We start from the raw sequence: 24911 nt of genomic DNA on the forward strand, positions 1-24911 counted from the left end.
AATATATACCCTCTGGAATTTCTCTGGTTTTGACCAATTCAGGCTGAATAATTTGTTTTGGTTTTACAGACTGGATGCATGTCTACACAAAATTTTCTTTTATATTGCCAGCTGGATTTTTAGATCATTTCCATGGGGTCGTTCAGCTATCCTTGCAGAGAGGAAAATGTTGCTGTAAGTTTTAGGTGTTGGCTAACAACTGGGAATGAGTCTATCCTGGTGATTGAAGCATGGCATTTTTCCTGTGTTACAGCACTGACAGTTTGAAAGCTGGGCACGGGAGAGCTGGCACTTCATTGCAAGAGAGAGGTGTGTAACTATGGAGATATTTTTTTCTGAACTTGGCATTCTGAGTCACACTGCAAGGGAAATATCTCACCAGTCTGGTGAAAATAGAATGGAAAACAAATAGAAATGGTGATGTTAAAGAGGATCCTTGCATTCAAGAGCTTTCTCATTAAAATGCTCATGGCTGGCAGCACAGATAATTAAATTCATCCACAAATAAAGTTTAGATACTTGTTGAGGGTATCTGTGTATTACAGTCATGTTACATCTCTGACCTGAAACTAAATATTTTGGGTTTCTGTCAGATCCCAGAATTTGGTGGATTTTGGCAAAATACTATAGGGGTTTATAATTTTAATTTGGAACAGTAGTTCCTAGCAGCATAAGGATCTTGTTAGATACAGTTTAGATCTTCCTGCAATGTTTTCATTATTAATCAGTTGGCAAATTGATGTGTAGCTGCTTGGCCACACTCTTTCTAAGAGAGAAAGAGTCTGGTAGATCAAAAGAGGCAAAGGGAGCTGGGGGCTGTTAAGTGAGGATTAAATGGAAACACAACATATAAATAAATACAAACAGACTCTGCTGCTCTGCAAGTGTTTGCAGCTCATGTTTGGCTTTACACTGTTTTTCTTGAGTCTCCTGTGCTGAGCATTGCATAACCCCTGTTCCCAGGAAAAGATCCACTTGGACTTTATTTGAATAATAGAGTGAAGTGTGTTATGGAAAATCTGCAGACAGAAATTGTATTGAGGTGGTCCAACATCTATTTATGGGACTCTTAGACACTGGGAGCTGACGCACCAAATGTTGAGAAAGTCCAAAATGATGTAATTTTTCCAATCAAGCTTTTAAAAAGCACATCATGATATATTTAAATGTTGTGATGCCAAAACCAGGACAAGAGGTTTTCAAAAATGCTGTCAGATATTACATTTTGATTAATTAACGCCTGTTTTTCTACAGTCTAATAAAATGAACAATTTATAAATTTGGTAGATCCTGTGTCCTGGGTTACTTATAATTCTCTCTTTGATATGCACAGAAGATTACCATGCAATCTCTCCTCAAGGTATCCTCCCCTGCAATTTGGAATACAACAGACTGGTGTGGCTCCCTCAGCCACAGGTCTCCTACAGCTCTCTGTACCATGGAATGCAGATCCTGTCCCTGTCTGCCATGGTGCTCGGCACAGAAACGATTTCAACATCTGCCATGGGCGATTTCAGCTTCTGCCAGGCAGAGACTACTCCTCTCGACACAAAGGCTGTTTGTGTAGAGCATGGTGTGGTGGTAGAGCTAAGCTTTTACATGTGATGTGCTTGGGAAATTGGGAAATGGCTGAGATTTCAGGGAGTGGGCACATCTTGCTCCCTGCTGGAATCAAGTCCCAGTCAGGTGTCTTGTTTCTCCCTTGCAGCCCAGTGTCATCATTCTCAGCTCATTACACTTTCTGTTTAGAGACGATGGCATTGTATTTCATATTTCTCTTTATAAAACAAATTTTTAGGCCTCTGTTCCTTGAGGATGTCCTGAAACGTCGTGGAGGTCTTCTTAATCATAGCAACCAGACCCTTGTCCCTAGCTGAGCCAGCCTGGAGGGCACAGTCACCTGCAAATTCTGTCCCTGTAAGGGACATGGACCAGTGATCAGTACCTGTCAGGAGGCACCTGAGAGTGTGCCTGCTACCAAGTGTGCTGAAAATATGAGCTGGGAAATGTAGGAGACTGTGTGTGCCTACAGAGGTCCCCAGGTAGGCAAAGGAGTGACTCTGGGAGGGTGAGGACAAAACTGTAAAGACTGTTTGCACTGAACTCCTTTAGATGTCCCAGACCAGGAGAGGCTGGGAGAATGTTTTCCCTTTTTTTTTTTTTTTTTTTTTTAGAGGAGAGAGTTGGAGAGGGCAGTCGAATCTAGGAGAAAAGTTATGGAGTGACAAGAGATTTTCAGCCCTGCTCACAAGGATGAGGTGACTGGCAGGCCTGAGTCATCCCATTGGTCACACTGCCAGCAAAAAATCATTCTGAAGAATGGGAAGAACTGACCTTCTTCCATGCAAACCAGCTTGGCTTCCCGTAACCAACTCAGGCAGGACATATACAGGAGCTGAACAAACATCAGCAGGTATCAAGTGAATGAAATGTCTTGTAGCTGGTTTTTTTTTTTTAATTTTAATCTTCTTGTGTATAAACTCTATAAAAACTCCCTGTTACATGAAAGTGCCAAATCAAATGGGGCTGAGCTGCTGCTTCAAGGAAGGACTTTCTGTTCTGGAACCAGCTGAGTTGCCAGGACTGCTGTGAACAACAGGCACTTCTGGGACTAACAGAGACCCATTACAAGCCTGATGATTTGTTTTACTCTGTTTTATCCCTCTCTGTCTGTAGATCAGGAATCCTTTTGAGATAATTCCACACCAGCACAGTCAGAGCATAGTTTGTATGACATAACTTGGAAAAATCTAAACATAACAAACTTAATTCTGCCACTTACCACCAGCCTTGTTCTTGAGTTAATTAATTAACCATATATTGCAAAGCTGCAGGACCAAGACCTTTCTTTTCTAACCAAGCATGAATGGATCTGCAGCCCTAAAGGGCTTTTTCTTTACAGATAATGTTGCTCCGAGAACTAATGTCTACAGGGATGATTCCAGCCCAGGTGACAGAAGAGGGAGAACAGCTCATGTGCATGCACAAACCAGAGACTGGGTTTGATACTGAATAGTGGAATGAAGAAAAGAGCACCTCTGTCTGTTTTGGCTTCCTACCTGTTTATTCTGCTCATAATACCCATTTCTGTAGATTTTCAAAAAGCACCCACAGTGGTGCTTCTGCTGATTTTGGTGCTAGTTTGCTGTGAGTACTGTGATTCAATACTGGGATTCAACTTGTTGCATTGTGTCCCTGAAAACTCATTAGGGACAAGGGCAGTTTGGAGCAGAGATGCAGAATGGAAGGACAGAGTAGTTCCCCAATTTCTCCTTCCACATCAGGCCCTGGATGACCCCTGGGGAGTGGCTTCATGTCACATTTAATCCAACCCCGAGTTGCCCAGCACCATCCCCAGCAGCCATGTGTTCCCATGGTGAGATGTGTTTGGGAGGAGCCTTTCTCAGAGGGTGGAAAGAAAGCCTGGGCCATGATCATGCACAGATGGTGAAAGAGCTCAAGAGAAGGGTATTTGGTTTGCCTAGCAGAGATTCAAAACAAATAACTGTTCAGTTCAAAACGAATTCTTTCCTTGGGGACCAAGTGCTACTCCAAACAATAGGATTCTTTTCTCATTATTGCAGGAGTAGTAAAGATAGCATGCAGTTTTTATTTAGAAGTAATGGGAAGATTTGTCCTGACTGTTTTTATTCCAGCTGAAATCAGTAGCCTGGGGTTTAGGGCTATTCACAACTTTTGTCCACTGTGTTGTGAGATCAAATATTTAACCAACACTGCAGATTTGGAGAGATGACTGAAAAAAACACAGTTGGTGAACTTATTTCCAAGGTGTAATTTGGATCACTGCTTTCTCTGCCTACACTTCAAAACAAAACAAAACCAAACAACAAAAACTTCCTATTTGTTAGGACTGGAGAGCCAGAATAACCCCAGAGGAGCTGTATAAAATAAATTTGATTTGTTTGTGAACATACATTCACACATTGTGGAGCAGAACGGTTTCTCAATCAGCAACATTATCTACAATGTAGTCATACAACTCTGAACTGATTCATGTCCTGTTAACGTCAAAGAACACCATCAAAATACCTCATTTTTTAGAATAGCTATCTATTATCAGTAATTTTTTTTTCAAAAGAACCTTGTAGAAAAAGGATCTCTCCAGTAAACTGAAAGGGATTGTGTCTTGTTTGTGGTATTAATTTCTGTATACCATCTGCTGCTCCCTGCATTTGCAGTTCTGCCTGTGAGTCACACCTCCAGGATAAGCCTGTAGCAGTTGTAGGGGAAGTGAGCACAATTCCACATGTGTAATTCCATATCAGTAGAATGTCAGTGATTCCCTACAGAGATGAAAATTAACTGGTACACCTACAGCAGTACAGATATGTTGATTAGATCAGGTTAATTAACTGGCAAAGCCCTGCTAATATAACATTATTCCAGCTCCCTGAGTATTCCTTGCTCAAGGTAAGAGGCATTCATTGCTCAGTACCTCTCACTGCCCTTCATCTCTTGGTTTATATGAGCACTGTTTAAATAACCACCCCAACCATCCCACCCAAATTCCGGTGCAAGGGTGCTTGCTTTCTGGAGCTGTTCAGCTGGGACTGCATTGCTGACGGCTGCCAGAAGCCAGGAATCTTGGATGTCATTGGCACTAAGAGAGCTTTACTGGAACTGAAGCCCAAATCTCTGTTTATCTGAAGTACCAGGCAGTTAACTTGAAAAGGGTAATTTATTGTGACCCTGGCTGTGCAATTATTTAGGCTTGTAATTGACATCTCAAACACAAGAGCAGTGATGTAAAAAAGCATTGAGAATTGCCAAATGTCAGAGCAGTAATTGCTATACACAGAGTTACTGTGGCTAATTTGAGAACTGCTCTCACAACTCAGCTCCAGTGCTGGATACTCAAGACTGTTTCCCAGCAGAGCTTGAAGAGGATCTCTAGCCTCCCAAATTCCTCTCACAGGAATTCATAGGGCTAGTGAAACTGTGGAAGAAGAGAGAAGTTTCAAGGCCAGGAGAAGCTGGAGGAAATCCGGTGTCTCTTATTTGTTCACATCTCATTATTAAACAGACTTCTTACTATTAAAGTGCTGAAGAGAGGACTTCCAAAAATACAGGACCTAATTTAAAAGACTTTCGTCTGTGCCAAGAGGTCCTGCTTGAATTAACTGTGTTTCAATTAACTGTGTTTTCTCACCTTGAATGGGAATTCCCAGATGTTTTTGCTGATGCGTGTGTGTGACAAGATGTAATTTCCCCAACTTGTTATTCTCAGGAGACTGGAGGAAAAGGAGAAAACACACTTTGGTCCTGAATTACTACAGGGATCAATCCCTTTCTCATTGAAAACATCAGTGAAGTTTCCATGGCTTTGGGGAGTTGGTCCCTGAGAGACCAAATTTTGCAAAACCATGATTGTTCTTCTTCGCTCTTCTAAATACTGGCAAAGGGTGACTTTTGGATATTTCTTAGTGACAAGAAATGTAAAATTGAAGACTGCAAATGATGAGGAGTACAACCTTCATTAAAAGTCACTCTGTCTCAGATGAACCTCTAATAAGCTCTGGTAGCAATAACTGTTGGTTAAGGATGACATGGCAAACATTTCTTTCAGAGATGCAATAGGTTGAGCCATGCTATCCACAAAAGAATTTGATGAGGTTTAGAAGCCCAGCATCCCTAGCTTAAAGGATGCCTCCTGCAGGGAATGTCACTTAGCAAGAACAGTCAGCTTTGGAAACAGGCATATCCAGGTCTGTCGATCTGTTTCTTAAAACTGCAAACTCTGTAGAGAAGAAAGTCTTTACTTTGTTCATATGGTATGGAACAAAACAAGGCCTTGGATAATGATCAGGAGTCAGAATTGTTGTGGAAATGAGTGAATGTTTGATGTCATCAAAGATATAGTTTCTTCACCTTGAAAGAAATTTCCTTGATTTGCAAAGCTGAGGAAGCTGATGGAATTTCTCTGAAAGCCTTTTCACTTGGCCATACACAGTTCCCACAAGTCTGAACTCCATAAGGATAATACCAAAGTAGCTCTTGGAGAGTAATAGTAAACTTTGACAATGAACACAGTAGCTCTTTTTTACAATGTAGAGTGAAGATTAAACCACAGCAGTTACTATGTGCCAAGTAGAGCTCTGAGTGGTCCTAAAATGCACAGTGCAAACTCAGTGGAGCAGAACCATTCCTCTACATCCGAGCTGGCATGCTGGCAGGATGGAAGGAATGTTGTCTTTTCAAATGCCTGGGAAATGAAGTGAGACAATATTATATGTGTGAGGGGCTGGAGTTTCACTAATTATTTTTAACATCTCATTGAAAGAATTCCTCATAATCTGGAGTTGTTTTCTTTACATGCCATCTCTTTATTTATGCGTTTATTATTAATCTCCAGGGTGGAGTCTCTGTCTGTTTGTCTTGGTCTGACAAATGTGTTGGAAGTTGCTCCTTGTCACATTTCCTGTATTGCTGATGCAGTCCTGGGTCAAGCAGATTAGTAGCAATGATTTTAATATTGCAAGCAAAAAAATGAACATACTTTATTGCTGCAGGTTTGAGGAAAGTCCTTCCTTCTCCTCTTTGGTTTAGTTGGAGTTGTTTTGGTTGTGGTTTATTTTTTTAAGTGGAAACTTAAAATGCTGGTTTAGAATTGTGCTTTCATCTGTGTCTGCCTCTTCCCCTGCTCTGTTTGCTCTTGGGTCCCCCAAATTAGCAAGAGTAATGTTCTAGTTTGCAGTGCAGTAGGAAAGAATAACTTGACTTTCTAAAATGTAATAAACAGTGCAGGACCTGGAACAAGTACAAAACCTTCAGACAAGGTGAAAGCCCCCAGAAGAATACCTCTATTCAAAATGTCTGGGGATGTCTGCAAATACTGCCAGCAGCTTAAGTCTTGTCCTTTTCCTTTCCAAACATGTGTATTAGGTTTTCCTTTAAAAATACATACTGTATTCCTGAACTCTTCCATGCCCCCAGTCAAAGAAGGTAGTATTTCCTTTAGACCAGTTGATTCATATGTAAAATAAAAGCTGCGAGACATTATTTTGGTCTTGGTTGTTTCCCTCTTGTGATATTGATGGAAAACAGTCTCTTTGAAATACTCAAGCTTTAAAACCACCAATCATCTCTAGCTATTGAGGGTTACCTGGCTCGATGTCTCAGGAATTCCATGGGGCTCAAATCCAGTTCTGCTTGCCCTGATGCAGCTCTATTTAAAATGACCCTTATCCTCTGGGGCCTGTATGTGCTATACAGCAAATTTTACAAATCTGTACACTGCACTTTATTTCTTCATTGGCTTTTGGTTTTGAATGGAACTATGATCTTTCCTCCTCTTGTTTTTTTTTTTGCAATGAACTTTCTGCTTTGCAGACAGGGCAAAAAGGTTTTATTTTGTGGAGGAAGCTCAGCTACAGACTTACCTTTCCATAATGCCTGTAGGTTAAATCAGTGATGATAAAGCCCTCACATCACACAATCCGTTCTGTACCTGTGTCTAAATGCACATGGGATGACAGAATAATATGTGTAGCAGGTAAGGGTAATTTGTTCCTTAAATAGGAGCTTTGTCATTATTTTGGGATCAAATATGATGGAGTGAGAGACTGTCTGTTGTTTAGTGTGTCATCTGTTCCACCTGGGTGATACCCATATGTTTGAGTGTCCCAAGCAGAGGCTAATTTTGTAGCTGTGCTCTTGCCAGAAGCCCGAGAAGGATTTTTTGTTTTTATTTACTTCTTTTTATTTGCTTTTAAATCACTGCTGATTATGGCCTGAGTTTCTCATTGTGGTCAATGAGAACAACAGTGAAAATTCCACTGAAATTTAACTTACTGGGAAGGAGCTGTAAGTGGTCTAGGATTTATTCTTGGATTGTTTTGCTGTGTCACCATCTTGTATTAGCTGGTAATTTCCTGTTCATCAATGACAAAGCAGTCAAACAGCATATCCTCTGCAGTGGAGGTTGTCCCTACATGAGGAGCTTTTTGTATTTAAAGTCTAGGCAAGAGAGAATTCTTCTTAGGCATAAAAAATGTGCGTGGAAGGAAGGGATTAATATTAAGATGATGGTCTCATCATCTGATTTGGCCTCTTAAATCCTTCTGGGAAGTGGCAGGTCAAGAAATTCCCCCAATTAATTTTCTTACAGTCCCCTCTGTATTCTGCTTCTAACAAAGTCCTGTGAGAATGACTGCAATAGATGAGAAAATTAACTGAGATTTGAATCACATTTGAAATTGGCAGGAAAGTCAGAGGCTTAAAGCCAAGCTCCACAATATCCTCAAATACGGAATATTTGGGATCAAGAGCCCAGTGTTTGCTTCTGGGGAGAACTAGGGCTGCTTGTGATTTGCTGTAATCAATCAGGACTTTGCAGTCTCATCAAAGAAATGTCACTGGGAATGAAGTGCATGGAAGGGAGAGTCTCCCTGGAGGCCTGCCTGGAGGACAGCACCAATTGTGGCTGGGACTCCCTTCCTGCTGTTATCTGAGTTGTCTGGAAAAGCCAGGCTGGAGAATATCATTAATCCATTTTTTTGTTGCTGTTGTTTTGTTTGGGTTTTTTAGTGAGTTGATTAGTAGAGGTTGACTACAATTAACAGTAGGGATACCTGTGAGAACCATGACCTGCTCAGACATAATTCTGAAGGCATTAATTCCATATTGCTGAAAATTCAACGCATAATTGGAGATCGATGTTATGTTGCAGCCTTTGCTGTAATCTGAAGCAGCTCAGTTCCACAAGAAATTTTGAGACAAGTAACCGCTTGAAGCCTAAAACTGTTCCATTGTCATTATTGCTCTTTGTTTTCATTTTAAAATCTTGCAATTAGTGTTCTTAAAAAAATAAATAAAGCAAAAGGCAAATAGAGACCATCTGTGAAACAGAAATTGTTAAAAACTGCATCCACGAGGATCTTTGGGAAGAGTGCCACAACACAACTGAGCATTCAGCCAGCATGATATAATTACAAATTAAACATCTTAAAACTGATTCCAAATTGAAAATAAAAATCAATTCTGCTTCTTTCCTTGTGCTAGAGGATCATACTAATCTCAGTTCCAGAAATTACCACCTATCCTCCTGCAAACTGCAAGGTCTGTGGGGTCTGCATGCCCTCCGTGGGTGGGGTTTTTGGAGGGGGCATCTCCTGGGACATTGCTCAAATCCATGTTTCAATCAAGAGACTGGGTTCAGGAGGATTTAGCGCAAGTGTGGAGCTTGCTTGTGTTTTTTAGAGCTCTGACATACTGGCAGGTAATGACATTCTGTATTCATGGCATGTAGAAACGTGCCTCTTGTTCCAGGAGATGGCTTATTCAGCTCATATCAACTGGATTCGTTTAAATAAAGGTCCATTGACAATGATATGTTGAGACGTAATCATTTTACACTTAACTAGAACACAGTCTCCAATATATTCTTGTTTCTTGCTTTTATCTAAAGGAACATTTTGCTGGCCTAGGCCAGACTGGATCTGATGGCTCTTGGGACATGCTTGAGGTATAAGTGCTTTCAGCAAAGTCATCTAAGTATTTGTAATGACAACTGATGTTATTGTTTACTGCTGTATTTGCAAGAGGAACAATGGAAACTTTAGTCCTTGAAAAAGAAAAGCCAGTAGAAGAATTCTGTAAATAAATGAAATGGATAATGACACAATATTTAAAATCATTGCTGAACAATTTTGTCATTTAAACCAGACTCTTTTTTTCTAGGCATGCCCTGCCTTTCACAGAAAAGTCTTACCCTCAGTTTTGAAGGTTAGATCTGTATGTTAAATAGATCTGCTCTTTCCATCAAAAAGAAGTGTTCCTAAGAACTGAAGATGACTGTAATGAAACAAAAATCTCCAGAATCAAATTTCTTCATGAAGATCAGATTAATCTTGAGACTGAATAAACAAATTAGTTTCTCAGGGAAGTTCAAAGTAGCTTTAAGAAAATGGTTTGACCTGTCAGGCACAAAATAGTATGCCAAACACAACTCAGTTTTGGAACCTTCCTAATTTATACCAAAAGAAAATTCCTCTACCTCATATATATAATTCTAAAGAAATAATCAGTTATTAAGATGTTTGGAATAGGAAAAATTGAATTTTCTGCTTTGAAGAGGAACATAAACCAATGGCTTTTAAGGGAAGGCTTATCAGAGCTTCCTTTGGACACTTGAAACCAATGAAGATGTCCTTGGTAAACACAGGTACTGCAATAAATGTAAAAACTCAAGCTTTTTTGCTTGCTGATCCAATGTTTTGTTTTTCCCTTATGACACTGTTGTAGAAATAGAAACCATGTATTAAATTGTGAATTTCTTTACTTGGTTTTCGAACTTCAACCTTATATTTCTTAGATTTTTCAATATCTCTGAAGGGAGATTTAATTTCAGAATTCTGTTTGATGTGCATTGTAAGCATTACTCTGGTCACAAAAGCTCCTGTTTCTGATTGGAATTACCACCAGTGTATTTCTTTAACAGAGAGGTTTTCTGGGGAAATATTGCCATTATTTATATCCAGTCTGTTCATTTCAATACTTCCATTTCTCAGCTGATCCCTCATGTCCTACGTGTGTTAAACCAGGAAGTCTCAGCTGTCATCTGATCTATGCTTCCTGGCTTTCCTCCATCTGAGAAACCATTCCCTGGACAAAGTGCTTTCTGGAATAAGCCTTCTGTGCCTCATGGGATAAAGACGAGCAGCAGCAGCCCAGAGCTGTTGTGCTTAGTCAACTTAAAATGACAGCTGCTGTTAATAACAGTTAGAACTCATTAAAACCAAGTCTGTTGGTGGTTCTTATGAAGTAATACCTCTTGCTCACTGGTTATTTAATTGAAGTACAGACTGTCAAGCAGACAACAACAGCACTGACTGGAGAGACACAATAAATCCAACTGACTTCCTTCATTTTCAATCCTCCAGAGACTGCTGACAAAATTACTGAGATTCTTCCCTCTCCAGTGAATAAGAAATGCTGAGTAAAAAGATATTACATAAATTGGCTGACATTTGGAGTGGACTAGCTAATTCTCATTGCCTCGTGTGTGGTGGCTGTGTATGTATGTGCACATGTGCCTGGGATTGTCAACGAGCTCCCTGCCCACTCCCCTCTGCTCCCAGCAGGCTGCTGGGAGGCTGAATTTTGGAGGTTACGTAACAGACGGTCTAGGAGATCATCACAACCATTTGGAATTTACCCTCGGCACTAACCTCTTTCCTCCATTGTGTCATGCACTTAAAAAAACATATTTTTTGTTTAGTGGCGTGACAGGGATGTGTCTCATCTGAAAAAATGAAGCCTGTCTTGATGGGGAGGGAGTTGGGTGTACCAAAATTGACTTTTGCTAGCTTTTGCTTTCCATGGGCTGTGGCTGCAGTCCCTGGGGTCAAAATCTCTCCTTTCCTAACAGCTGGGAGCTGAAGATCAACAGGGGCAATTGTGCAGAAAAGGGAGAAAAAGTGAGCTGTTAGGGCTGTATCTTTACCCTACTGGCAGCTGCTTCCTTGGGAAGGGCTAGCAGCAGGTGCTGTGTCTACAAACATTTCTGATAAATTATTTCACTTGAAAAGTAACAAAAAGTAATGTTGTGAGATTATACCAGTGAGGATGAGGTCGTTTTTAGTTTGAATACACTGATGTGAAAATCATAAAACACATTCCAGTGAAAGTGCATTTCACCAGGAATCTCACTTGTTTGTTATGTGTAACCCTCCTCTGAGCTGTGCTCATTCTGAATGCAGCTTCATATTCCTGCAAATTTGTAAGAAGTTTTACCTAACAAGTTTTGGTTGGCCTGTCTTAAAACACCAGAAGCACATGCCAGTACATTTTTCTTATACTAATTTGGAACACTGCAGTGTTACTTTATTACATGTGATTTTGCTCTTGTGGCCTAGAATCTTAATCCTGATTCCACTCAAGTTTCATAGCAAAGATCTTAGTAATATTTGTGTTTTCTTTTAAAAGTGGTTTGGGTCAGAACTCTAGGCTCTGCCTCTGCTTTGTACTGTTCTGCTTTGAATTTCTTAAACATTCTGCTCTTGATCTTTTGCAGGTTGAAATGAATGAGAGTTCAGCTCCCTACAACAGAGCAGGAATTACAGCTAAATTCCTCCCAGTACCACTGCTTTTCATATGCTTTAATCAATAGATCAGATTCAGACAGGAGGTAAGCAAATGCAACTGCTTTGTTTACGCCATTTGTACCACATCTGGATTCTGGCCAGTTCCATCCAGTCTCCTATGATAATTGCCTGCAGTTTGTTCCAGTCTTTTCATCCCATTGCTTACAATGCTTACAATTTGCCTTTCTTGCATGTAACCGTCCTGAAAAAAAAGACTGAGAAGTGTCTGAGAGGTAACATAATTGTGTTTTCAAGTATCCCCTGTGGGAGTAATCCAAACATCATAATATAAGCTAAGCTCTTTGTCTGAAGATGGTACACAAAGCTCATGTAAAGAAACTGAAATAAGAATAAAGACTATTCAGTGCTGATGTATTTTCTGTGTGAGTAGAAAAACAAAGGTACTCTGCTTCACTCGTCCTAACAACCAAACCTACTCACCTCTGTTGTCTCCTAACACAGGATATAGCAACACACAAGCTGCAGCTTTTTTCCTAGACCACTAGGAATTAGGTGGTGTGTCTTGGACATGTGGCAGCAAAAAAGCATTTATTTACCCCTTCATAATTTTTAGGGGCCTCTTTTCCTTCCTCTTTTCAGAAAAATTACTTCCATCTGTTAAGTACAGTTGTGTTAAAAAAAAAAAAAAAAAGATGGATAAAGTTACAAATTATGCTTTTAACTTTTTTTTTTCCACAAATCACTTCATTATTATTTCTGTCACATTTTCACTCCGTTGTCCTTACTACATGTCCTAGACCCAGGCAGTTTCACGCGTGTGATGCACAGAGCCAGGACTTCTAGAGAGCTGGCTGGGAACTCAAATGTCTTAAAAACAATGGTTGCCATCATCACATCAAAGAGTCCAATAGATTTTTAAGGGATTTGGATTGAGGCCTGAACTGACTGCAAAGTGCTGAGATGCTTTATTGGTGCTTAGTTTGGAGAGCATGGGAGATGTCTGGGAATCAACTGTTGAAAATGGCAGGCCACATGGGGATACCCTAAAACATTAATTTCTCTAGAAGCTTATGCTCAGGGTATTGAAGGTGAGAGTGTAATGAAGAATGACAGGAAAGGTCTGTCATCAAGCTAACAACTCCAGTGACAAGAATTTAATTGTAGTCATCCCCTAAGATTGAAAAAAGTTTGAAACAGAGCTCCCAATAGGTCCAGTTGACTCCTCAAACACTTAACTGTGTCTAGCAGGTGAGTAGCACTGGCCAGGTTGCACTAGACAAGGAATCAGGTTGGTTCAGAATAATAGCTGAACTAATTGTTTAATAAAATCACAGCTTTATTGGATATTAACCTAACTTTTTGTTATAGTCTCTGGAGAAAACATGCATTGGCAGTAACTCATTCCTTATATTGCACTTGCCACTTTTTCCTGCTGTCCTGCCCTGAGCTCTTGAATTTTGCTATGATATTTATAACTGTTTCATCTATTTGCCTCTATGGGGCATAGAATGGTCTAGAAACCAGAGAAGAGCACACAATATAGATGGAGAAAAGCAGGAAAGGGATTGGCTCTAGTGGTTACAGAAAAACAACCACATAAGGAAATGCTTTTTTTATTACTTCCCTAAGTAAATTCTTTGAGCTGTACTCAGGTTGCACTCAGGTTCTTCTCCTCCAGAATTTCTGAAACGTTGGTTTGCTAAAGATCACAGCTCTCTGCTGCTCCATTCCTCAGCCACAGCTGGGAAAGGTATTCATTCTCATCCATGTCTCTGTGGTGAAACAGGCCACTAGGAAAAAACCCAGTGTTCCATAAAAAGAACTGCTCAATAATAAATTTGTGCGTGAGGTCATACTCTTAAGCTGAAAATAAAATAATAGCTAAATAGTTTTTAAAAAAGGTCCAAAAAAGCTGCAAGCAGTTTATAAGGAAGAAAGGAGAACCATACTTCTGCAACTAAGGAACTAATGATGCCTTATGGGCTACTTGGTACCACTGTAAGAAGAAAGCTGGAACAAATAATTGTCCTTGAAAGTCACCTCTACAATTATCCATAGTAAAAATGGAGTTGTTGGCATGGCACTGGTGTCATCTTACAGTGTCTGTGGTGGTGGGGTTGTGACAAGAGACCTGTTAGTGAAAATTACAGGAATTGTTCAGCATGAGGTGAAGTCATTTGATGCAGGGCTGTGAAGGCTCTTGTACACTTTTCTTGGGAACGTACAAGTGCTGTAGGTAAAAGTATTTCAATACCTTCATATGGTATCTGTGTGCACCAAAAATACCATCTGGAGATGGCTGCCAAAGAAGTCAGTGAGAGGTGCTACTTGAAGGGTGTGAGTAAAAAGTAATGTTACCATAAATTCCGACCAAGTAGGTGAGGTAGCCTGGGGATATATCCTGTGCCCATCCTGTTCTTCCTTCCATACTCTGCACAGGGATTGATATCCCTGCTAACTGCATCCAGCCTTTCCTGTGCATAGCGTCCCCACCTCCCCTGATTTGAGGCACAGCATTTTGGTAGCTTTAGGGAGGCCAGGGAATACAATGGGAAGTAAAAGCCTTAAAGGAATGCTTCATCACTCTCTTCTTGCCTGTCTTCAAATCATCCCAGAGCAATTTTTTTTTTACATAAGTAAAAACAAGGAAGGATGTTGGCTCTGAAATGTTCAAGTGCTACTTAATTCAAGCACGGCTTGGCCAGCAGCGTCTGCTGTGTGGCCTGCCTTGGCAGCACCCTCCTGGCCGTGTGTGGACACCCCGGGAGCTGCTGCTGGAGCTGAGCCCCGGGAGCCAGGCTCTGGTAGGCTGCGGCTGCCCCGGGATCCCATCCCCTGGCACAGCCTGCACGTGCGGCTGCTGTGCGCTCCCAGATGTGGCAGATGACACGGTGCTCCCTGCAGGCCCACACAGCTGGACTGAGTGACTAACCCTGGCTGTGCACCCACACACTGATGTCAGGAGAGGAGCCAGCAGCTCAGAGTGACTCTCCTTGTCTCTGTGTGCACGTCAGCCACAACAGTGGCAAACCCAACAGTGGGCAAGGAAGCAATCAAAGGAAAACCCAACTTCAGACTAGGAGCAACTGATGTAAAATGGAATGTGTAACTCCCATTTCCAGTGAAAGGAATCATCAATATTAGCTCGGTCATTTTAAAACGCATGAATCATTAGATGACAAAGCCCATACATGGATTCATAAACAGCTGTCATCTTAATATGAAAACTCTGAGATTAATCTGTCTGAAAAATTGCAATTCAATTGTGAATGGAAATAACAGCTAAAATCCAGTATTTACCTTGGCCAGGGTGAACTTTACAAAATAAACTTCAAAGTACACATCTGAGATCTATCCATCCTTTCATGTATAATGTGTGTATGCAAACATATGCACTAAAAATGTTGTCTGGCCACCTGGGTTTCAGGTAATTCATTAATATCATTATTTGCAATGACATTGACTTGCTGGTCTTTGAGGGGAAGGCATCTATCATTTTTTACTTGCTGAATTTTTCTTGTTTTTCCAAGGTACTTGTTGGCTGTGTTGCAATGACTCAAAGTATGCAATTAGTCAGAATGAGAGCCCTCAATACTTATGGTGATGAAGTTTGGAACGTGTACTTTTGTTATTTTTCCCTGCAGTGAAGCACTCCTAGAAGATGTATGGATTTGGGTCTAGTTGCACTTGCTGAGGTGATCGATGCCATGGTACCTTCCTTGAAGAAGACTGAACAGTTTTGTAACTTGAGTTTTGTGGTAGGCAGGTGATGGGCAGTCTGATGGGACTCAGGGAGACTGCCACCCTACCAGGGAGTGAAATGGGGAGCTGGGAACTACCATGAGTTGGGGAAGTCCTAGGGGAAAGGAAAATGAAGGAGCCTATGGAAAAAATAAGCCATCGGTTTATGAGGATTGGCTGAGGAAGGAGGACATGGGCTTTGAACTTCAAGAAAGGAGGCAGGGATTAAGAAGCATTGGAGAAAGGAAACATGGCTTTGGAGCATGTGGCTAGGAGCCATAGTGAGATACAAAGGAAAAGTAGTCCAGAGGACAGAGCTTGGCATGAGGAGCTGGGGAAAAATTTAGAAACAGGCCAGGAACCTGTGCCTGACAGCAGAGGAAGGGAAGGGAAGGAAAAAGAACAGGGTGGGGACAAAGGATGAGGAGACGAGACAGGCTGGGGGTGGAGGGTGGGGCAGCCAAGAGAAAGGAAGATGAGTCTGTGCCTATTTCAGTGTCCTCCTGGTTTTTACTCCTGGGTCTGGCATTACACAGCCTTTCCCTTCATCTGCTGTCAGAAGACACTGTCATCCCCTGATAACGTGCACATGTCGACTCCTACACAGGTAACAACCTGCCACAAGAGACAGCCTTTCACTGTTTGGGACACAGAGACACTGTGGCTTGTGGCAAAGCCAGTGGGCCCATTTTCATCTCCAGTGTCAGCTGACACCCCCCACAGGGGATGGGTAGGGAATTTGTGAGTTTTAGATCAACAACATGAACAGCCAACAAAGGTTTCAGAGCAAACAGTCAGACTTGTAGTGACACCCATAGCTCTTGCTTTTCACTCTTAAGTCTCCGTTGCTTGGGGTTTGCACCTTCAGCATTCTTTTTAAGGTTCAGCTGGGTTTTCTCTTCAAAAGTCTTCCCAAATGCCATGTGAAGTATGCCATGGCTGGAATTCATGGCACTATGAGTTCAGCAGTTGAACACGGCAGAGGTCAACTGCCTGCCTACAACAATGTAGTTCACCACATTAATGTCAGAGTGAACTTCCTCTATAGCATTTGCTGGGGGCTCTTGGAGCAGGTAATGCAGCTTTTACAGAGAAAATCAATCAAGACTGCACTTGATAAAAGTAATGAGGGTGTAACCATGTGGCTTATGCAAGCATTCATTCTCTATTTTTTCCTGAGGAGGAAAATGGTATAAATTAAACAGTGATTCTTATGTAATGAGTTTTGCTTTTGCATAAAAGGAGACAAAACACTGAGCAATTTAACCTCCCAGATGCTTGGAAGTTAAGGATTGCAGGTCAGCTTTGAGAAAATAGCCTGGGCAGTGTTGGGAAAGTCATTTTCTGGCAGATAACAGATTCCATTTTGGCAGGTGGACAGTGGATTACAGTTCTTTAACCACCACGAAGAGCTGCGCTAAGCTCTGGTCTCTCCAAGAAACAAACAAGATTTCACAAGAGCCAGCTGGCTTCAGTTGCACTTACAGTACTTGTAACTTCAGATGTCGTGGGACATGCAGTCACGGTGAACTTAAAGACATGTAGGGATGGTTTCCCAGCTGAGAAAGGGAGGCATTGCAGAACGTGTTTGTCCCAAGCTGGTCACTGCATGGATGGATGCATTGGGGTGTGGTGGAGCAATAACTGCATCCACCCCGGCACTGAATGCTGCCTCAGGCTCATTTGGGAGAGTTCTCCCTCCCCAGAACTGAAAGCTAACGCAGCACAAGGGACCACATCATTTCTTTGCACTTCCAAAGGCATTCCAGGGCTCGTCTCTCTCAAATGCTTCTGTGCCGATACCCCAAACAGGGAACTGTCTTTGCAAGGGCTTAATATGTTCACTGTGCCACTGGAACTCTGTTTATGTTCTGCATGTGATGCTGCTGCAGGGTGTTATGCTCTGGGGAACCCTTCAGTGGGGCCTAGGTTTGGGGATCCATGGAAACAGTCCTGAAACAAAGAGAAAACAAACAGGAGAGTTGTGACATTCCTTCTGGAATACTATCAGCACAAATTGTTACCGAGAGAGGGGCTTGGGGTTGTTTCTTTATTCTTGCTGTTTTCTACCTGCCAGCTAATACATCCTACAGAAATGACGCAGAGCAAGATTTTGGTTGTGTATGTGGTAGAAGTTAAATTTATGATGTAGTCAAATAATTTTTTTTCTTTGTAATGTCACGCTGATCTCATCTCTCCTTGCCCTTCAGTGTGACATGATGAAAGCTGCATGATGTGGTAACTGCTGTTCCTTGGGAATAGCCTGTCTTTGGTGTATTCCTCCATGAGGTTACTTTGGCCTTGTACTATAACGTACCAGTGAATGGAAAGAGTATTTTCCTCACTTCCACCTATATTTATATTTCCAGCTGTGGTCCTGTGAAAAATGTAACAATCTCCAGAGTTAGCCCATGTGGAAGTTGTGAATTCTATGACCTGTATAAGAATCTAATTTAAAAGATGACAAAGACAAATTCATAACAAAACTTTCACTATTTCATGATAACTTGCTGGGAGAGAGACAGTGAGAGAGACATTTTTGACTTGCATGGGGTTTGTAGTTGATGCGGAAATATTTAGAGTTAAAATTATTGCAGGCAGACTTGTTGCAAGCAGCCCTGCTTGAGCAGGGGTTGGAGCAGATGTGCAGAGGTGCTTTCCAACCTTAATTATTCAGTGTTTATGTGAAGATCTGCTTCCTAACAGTTTGTGTGTGCTCTGATCAAATGGGATAATGGGTCTCTGAAATGACAACAACCACACAGGCAGGCACTGTCTGTATCTGGTCCACAAGCACTGATTTCTCCCCTAACACAGGGAAAAGGATCTACCTCTAATCTCTGAACATGTGTCCAAGCACATCCATTGCAAAGGCAGTTGCTTTACCCTGCAGCAATACAAGAAAATGTGTCTAGAGTCCTGAACAGCGGCCAAGTTACTTTAGGACACTTTTTGCCACCCTTCCAGTGACATGGGATTAGGAGAGATAAATATCTAAATCATGACCTTATGGTTATAATGCAATGTTGTGAGAAAGAGATGTGATTTTATGATTCCATTAAGATTCCATTAAGGAATCTCTCAATGAGTCTGGATTTCTTTGAAATCCAATACTAACTGAAATTGTTTGAGTTCATGATGTTTGATTGCAGAGTATTTTTAAAATTTCTTTTTATTTAGTGTATATCATCAATCTTTATACTGGCATTGTTTCTTTTCTTAGCCTGGAGTAATTTTGCTAATTTAGATGTATTACTCTATGTGATGTGGATGCAGAGAGAGAGGGGGTGTGTGTATGTGTTTGTATATACATTAGAGAGAAGGGGGGGGTGATTTTGCTAAGTCTGAACTCTAACCCCCATAAATATTTGTACTTAGGACATTATTTCTCATTTCTCATAAGCTGAGGTCAGTATTTCATCTCTTAGACCTGCAACAGTTGCCAGTGCTTCTAGACAGTTCAGATCTTTTTCCAAGTACAATCATTCTGGACCACAGAAAATCTGATTTACTTCCAATTTAGGCCTCACTGGATTGTTGGTTCTCTTATCTTCAGCCATGCTGGGCTGTTGTGTTTCCAACATTTGTAAAGACAACCCCAAACCAAGTTTTGGCCATCTGTGGCCAAAGCATAAATAATAAGCATATATTGAGAAAATTTTATTTAGAAAGACATGAACAAGTGTCCACTGGTGCTTCAGAGGAATAAAGTTCAAATTCTTTGACCTGGAATGGAGACTGTAAGAGGTTTATAATAGGGAGGAGATTTTTTTCTATTGTTGATGTCTTTCTACTATTTGCAGAAAGAGAAGAAAAAGAAAAAGAAAAAGAAAAAGAAAAAGAAAAAGAAAAAGAAAAAGAAAAAGAAAAAGAAAAAGAAAAAGAAAAAGAAAAAGAAAAAGAAAAAGAAAAAGAAAAAGAAAAAGAAAAAGAAAAAGAAAAAGAAAAAGAAAAAGAAAAAGAAAAAGAAAAAGAAAAAGAAAAAGAAAAAGAAAAAGAAAAAAGAAAAAGAAAAAGAAAAAGATGAGGAGGGAAAAAATAAGGTTTTGTTTAAAAGAAATATTAATGAAGGATCTTAAAGCCTTCAGAAAGGAAAATGAAAAGCCTGAACTTCTGTTACAGGTGTTTTTCAAAGAGTGACCATGCAACTAGACTTTCCCAGGCACTTAATATCCATATATACTTCAAGCAGAGAAACTTTGCCTCATAAACTGCATCTACAAAAGTAGATAGTCAAAAACTGAAGCTGCTTTTTATAGAAACTAATATTTAGAAGGAAAATTCAGTTATAGGCAGATTTGCGGCTGTTTGCTTCCATCATACAAGGCAGGTGCAGGATGTGCTTAAGCTCCTGAGCAAACATAAATTTTGTGCCAGAATATAAATACCAGCTCTTGGTGGTGAAAGAATTAAAAATTCTGAGGAGAAAATTGCTACTGAATTTTTAAACTCATGCTCAGGCTCTGAAGGAAGGAAATCTTCCTCCCAGATTTAAATTCAAGCAGTTAATGTACTTCAAGTTTTGGACATTTCCTGTGACAAGTGAGTGTGTGAGAATTTGTGGGAGACCTTTGGTGTCAATATGTGCCGGAGAAAGGAGATGGATGATTTTTTCCACTGTTAGCTGAGCACTAGACAACACAGGAACAGCTTCAGAAGGGACACAGCTTATCCATCTCTTTTTGGCTAATTGCTTCTTGGATGTGCTCCAAAAAGAGGGATTGAGAAGCCAAGAGCCCCAGGGAGCAGAGAAGCTCTGTGGTGGAGTGGAGGCCTGGGCTGATGTTCCATTTCCAGCACCTGGAAACATTCCCTGTGACAATGACACAAACCACCCGCTGAGGTGTCCTCGTGCTGGGGAGATGGATGAGCCTGAGTGTTCCTGGGTATCTTTGCTTCCCTGTAGTTCTAAGTGCTTTTCAAAAGTGAAGAGCTTTTTGTTTGTTTGTTTGATTTTAATTCTACAGTAAATCAGGTCTTTTGCAGATTAATTTAGGATGCTTTTCAAGCACTATTTTCATTATTCCTGTGTGAGCAAACTGGAGATGTCATCCTGGTAATCTGTCAAGGACTTATGGCTGATGCCCCTTTAAAAGCAGCTTCTGTAAAAGGGGATTGGCAGTTCCTGGGCTCATCATATGGCAGGATTTGTAGTAGTAACTGCTGGAAAGCTGGGAAAATTGTTGTCCCTTGAATTAAAAAACCAAAAACTGATGGATAGACCTGATAGAGTTTTTTACTCGTAATTTAAAATATCTCAGAAATTACTCTTGGATTTTTCAGGGTTTTCCTGTAGCCACACTAACAGTATAATTTAGGTTTGAATTGTTTACTTAGGAGTTTTTTTTCCAGATGTTCTTACTGAGAGTGTCTAGAATTTTAAGAATCATATATTGAATAAATGAGATTATTGGAGGTGCAAATGAGTGCCTTGTGTTTAGTATGACCTCTGTGTGTGAGAGCAGCATTGAATTAAACAGCTTTTTCTCTGTAAGAAGTAACACATTCCTGTGAGGAGCAGGGAATAGGACTCAGATGATCCTTATGGGTCCCTTCCAGCTTGAGATGTTCTTTGATTCTGTTAAAAATCGTAGCTGGTTACAAAACAGTGCAGGACAAACAGAAAATGGCAGCAGTTCTGATAAACTGAACAGGTTAGAGAAAAGGTCTCTAAGAGGTACTTTTGAAGTGGCAGGAAGGTAGGGTTTAAGGCACTGTAACATAGAGTGTCTTACACAGGCCAAGAGAAGGCTTCTGAAGGGGTTGCATAATTGATGGTCTGGGTGGAGGGGAAGCCGTATGGGTGTAATTGTGTGGAAGGTCTGAGGTGAGGAAGGGTGGTGGAAGAGGCCACAAGAAAGGAAAATGCTACTGCCAGAATCGCCTTAGTCAATGTCTTAGAGCAGTATTAACGACCATATTAAGAGGCTGGATTGAAGAAGAAAGTAGAGTGGAGGAAATAAAACCAGGCGTGTTTTCCATTTGAAGAAGAGAAAGGAAAATACATTAAAAATATAGAAAGTTGGCAGATCTTGAGGTGAGTGTAGATTTCTTAGGGAATAGAACTTTCATTGTAGCTGTTATCTTTTAGTTGTAGGTCCCAAGTACACAATTCCCAGTGACAAGTTTCCAAAGACTTCTCAAGCCTCACAATTTTATGGGTGAACCGGATTTTACTGGTTTTCAAAAGGATCATTTGATAAGGAATTTAAGTGGGTTGCCATACCCCCCTACCACCACTGGGTTCAGCCCCCTCATGCAGATCAGGGCTCCAAAGACTCCGAGAAATCCCAGGACGCTGTCCTGTAAAGTGCAGTGTCTATTCTGCAGCTCTGTGACAGGGCATCCAGCTGAGAGCTATGAGGGCTGCCGTGTGTGCAGGGAATGTAAAGTTCCAGGAGCAGCTGAGTGGACCCATGGATGGTTTAGTCTTTAGAAAAGTTTTTTTGGTTTTAAGCATTTTGAGATTGCTTTTTTGTTTTTAAAGAACATTAATTAGAGTTTTAAACATGACATTTTCACCCCTTCCCTTCATCTACTTGAATTCAGCTTCATCTTCCCTTCATCTGCCTTCCAAGAAAGACATAAGGACTTTAGAAGGTGCCATAGTGCAAGGACACAAAATGCCCTGAATGGAGCTTCTGTTGCAGAGGAGGAGCAAGAGGAAACAAGGAGGGTCTTCACTGTTGGCTGTGACTATCCAGAACTCTCAGGTACAGTGATAATGTGGGATTTCCATGAGAAATATCAGAGTGTTTGAAGTGGATGGGTGGCTGGGGAACCTCGGGAAGGGGGGAATGCTTGTGGAGCAAGAGGGCTGCAATTCCCATTTGGCAGCAGATGCCTGCACTTGGGCTGTGCCTATGGCACTGAGGGGGAACAGCTGACACGGGGAGAACCTGTGCCAGGGCTGGGCCGTGCTCTGCCCGCTCCCTTCATCATGAGAATGTGGGAAGGAGTGTAATTGTCTCTGATTCTGGTAAAGAACTAAAATTTATGGCTTGCCAGAGGTCGGAGCTGAGAAGGGAAGTTATAAGCAGCAACAGAATATCCTTAACGTACTTGCTAGCAAAGCAAAGTGAATATTGCAAACTGTGTGAGCTGGACGCTGTGTCTGCCTTGGCGGTGGTTTGTTCCTGTGGATTGCTGCATGTTGGTTCTGTGAAAAGCCCACTGTTTGCAGTCCCACTTGGGACTGTCCAGGGCTGTTCTGCTGCCTTTGAAGCCGGAGAGCTTCCCAAGCTCCAGGCATGAGCAGACAGCCCGCTGTTAAGCAGATCGGGGGCACAAAGCATGTTTTGGGAAACAAACCTTCTCATCCTGTTTTATTGTCAGCCTCAGATACAAAGCGTATTTGATGGGTCACGACACTTTATAAACTCTGTGTACATTTGTTTTATTAGAGGGGGAAGGCCTGTGCCAGAATTTTCACCTGTTGCCTTTTGCTATCAGTTTGCTCCCGTTGGATGGTAGGAGAACTGGTTTCTGGTGAATGCAATGGAACAACACAGTTGCCACGGATTTATTTTAAACACGTTTCATCATACTGTGATTTAAACAATTTAGTATGGTGCAGAGGCCATGCAAGTTCTTCTGGTCTAAAATAACTCTCTAGTTACTTTTTCTATCAGGCCAGAGGAAAATATGTCCGGCCCGTGTTCGCTGCATCCCGTTTCCAGCGCTGCCGCTAGCGATGCTCAGCCGGACAGAGCCCCGCAATCCCGGCTGGGGTTCCTCGGCGCGGGCCCCCGCTGCCGCCCCTGCCCGCTCCCCCGAGATGGCCGGCCCGGCAGTGCCGGCGAGGGAGCGGCCCCCGGCGCGGCGCGGGGGCGGTCGGGGGCGGGGCGGGGCGCGGCGGGGGCAGCCCGGTGCCGGCGGGGAGCCCGTTCCCGGCGTGCTGGGCTCTGCCGCCTGTCGTGTTCCCCGCTCTCCCTGTTCGGCAGCGCCGTTGCGCAGCTCCGGCGGACCGGCCGGGACGGGACGCGTCGGGAGCTCGGTGGGACTCGGGGTTTGCGAGGCGAGGCGAGGCTGGACGGCCGGGGCAGGGGCCGAGGCCGCCCGGCGCTGGCGGCGGGGGGCGGCGGGGGCCCGGCGCGGCGCGGTGCCGCCGGGGCCCGGCGCATGGCGGCGGCGGCGGCCGGGGGCATCGCCACGCTGCCCGACGATGGCGGCAGCGGTGCCTTTCCCCCGGGGCACTTCAAGGACCCCAAGCGCCTGTACTGCAAGAACGGCGGCTTCTTTCTGCGCATCAACCCCGACGGGAAGGTGGACGGCGTCCGCGAGAAGAGCGACCCGCACAGTGAGTGTGTCCCGGGACCACCGCGGGCGGCACCGGGTGGGTGGGTGGCTCCTCGCCCGGGCAGCGGGGCTGCGAGAGGGGCCGCGCCTCGGCTGTCTCGCCCTGCCGAAGCTTCGGCAGCGAGCCGTGCTTGGAAAGCGCGCGTCAATGTGCCGAATGTTCCTATGCAAATAACCGCGAGTACGCACACGGAGTTAATTCATACCGAGTGAATTCCTATCCACGTCCCCTAGCTGGTGGTCCTGCACTGGCACCCGCCGGATGTCCTGGGGCAAAGCCTCGCTGGCGGCTCCGCATTCAACCTGCTGGGGACAGAGCTCGTCAGGTGCACAGAGGTTTGGTTACGGGCTTGAAGGGATCTCGAGTTTGTTTCACCCCTTACAAGGGTCTAATGGCACTTGACGGCTCTACTCGGCGGCGGTGAACGCGTTGGATGCATCAAGGTAGAGAGGAGGTTGATCATTTTCCCTGTGCGGGTGGGTGCTCATGAGTAGGAGCACTTTTGGCACACAGGTACTCTCAGGAACAGAGGCGTAAATATGGCCAAGGAAGCGAGGTTTATAACAAACTGCTGTCAGAACAGCTTTTTGGCTTAAAATGTTACATGTTGCATTTTTAAAAAAAAGTTAATGATGGTTTAGATACATATAAAATCTATGGATTCCAGCAGCAGCAGGACGTTGTCCTTCCAATACCTGATCTTTGGAAGGGAGGGAAAGGCTCCTGGGCTGGGAACACAGCCCGTGGACTTGGTGATCACAGGCATGCAGGGAGTGTGTGGCAGGTTGCTGTTACCAACATGGGCT

General features: G+C 42.6%; 1 protein-coding gene across 2 annotated transcripts in view; it reads left to right on the forward strand.

Moving 5' to 3' along the window:
- The first annotated feature begins 16 nt into the window (after positions 1-16).
- Positions 17-24911, forward strand: part of FGF2 (fibroblast growth factor 2) — a 42578-nt gene continuing 17683 nt past the window's right edge. Inside the window, exons 1-4 of one of the 2 annotated variants that reach the window (XM_063415287.1) lie at positions 17-309; positions 2175-2413; positions 12035-12148; positions 22356-22519. In XM_063415287.1, the coding sequence (XP_063271357.1) occupies positions 12045-12148; positions 22356-22519 (268 nt within the window). In that variant the 5' untranslated portion in view covers positions 17-309; positions 2175-2413; positions 12035-12044. Of the gene's footprint in view, positions 310-2174; positions 2414-12034; positions 12149-22355; positions 22520-23665; positions 24106-24911 lie in introns of those variants that run through there. The other variant, XM_063415288.1, reaches the window with a different exon arrangement.

Source organism: Prinia subflava, chromosome 18 (genome assembly GCF_021018805.1).
Source record: "Prinia subflava isolate CZ2003 ecotype Zambia chromosome 18, Cam_Psub_1.2, whole genome shotgun sequence".
NCBI classification, from domain to species: domain Eukaryota; kingdom Metazoa; phylum Chordata; class Aves; order Passeriformes; family Cisticolidae; genus Prinia; species Prinia subflava.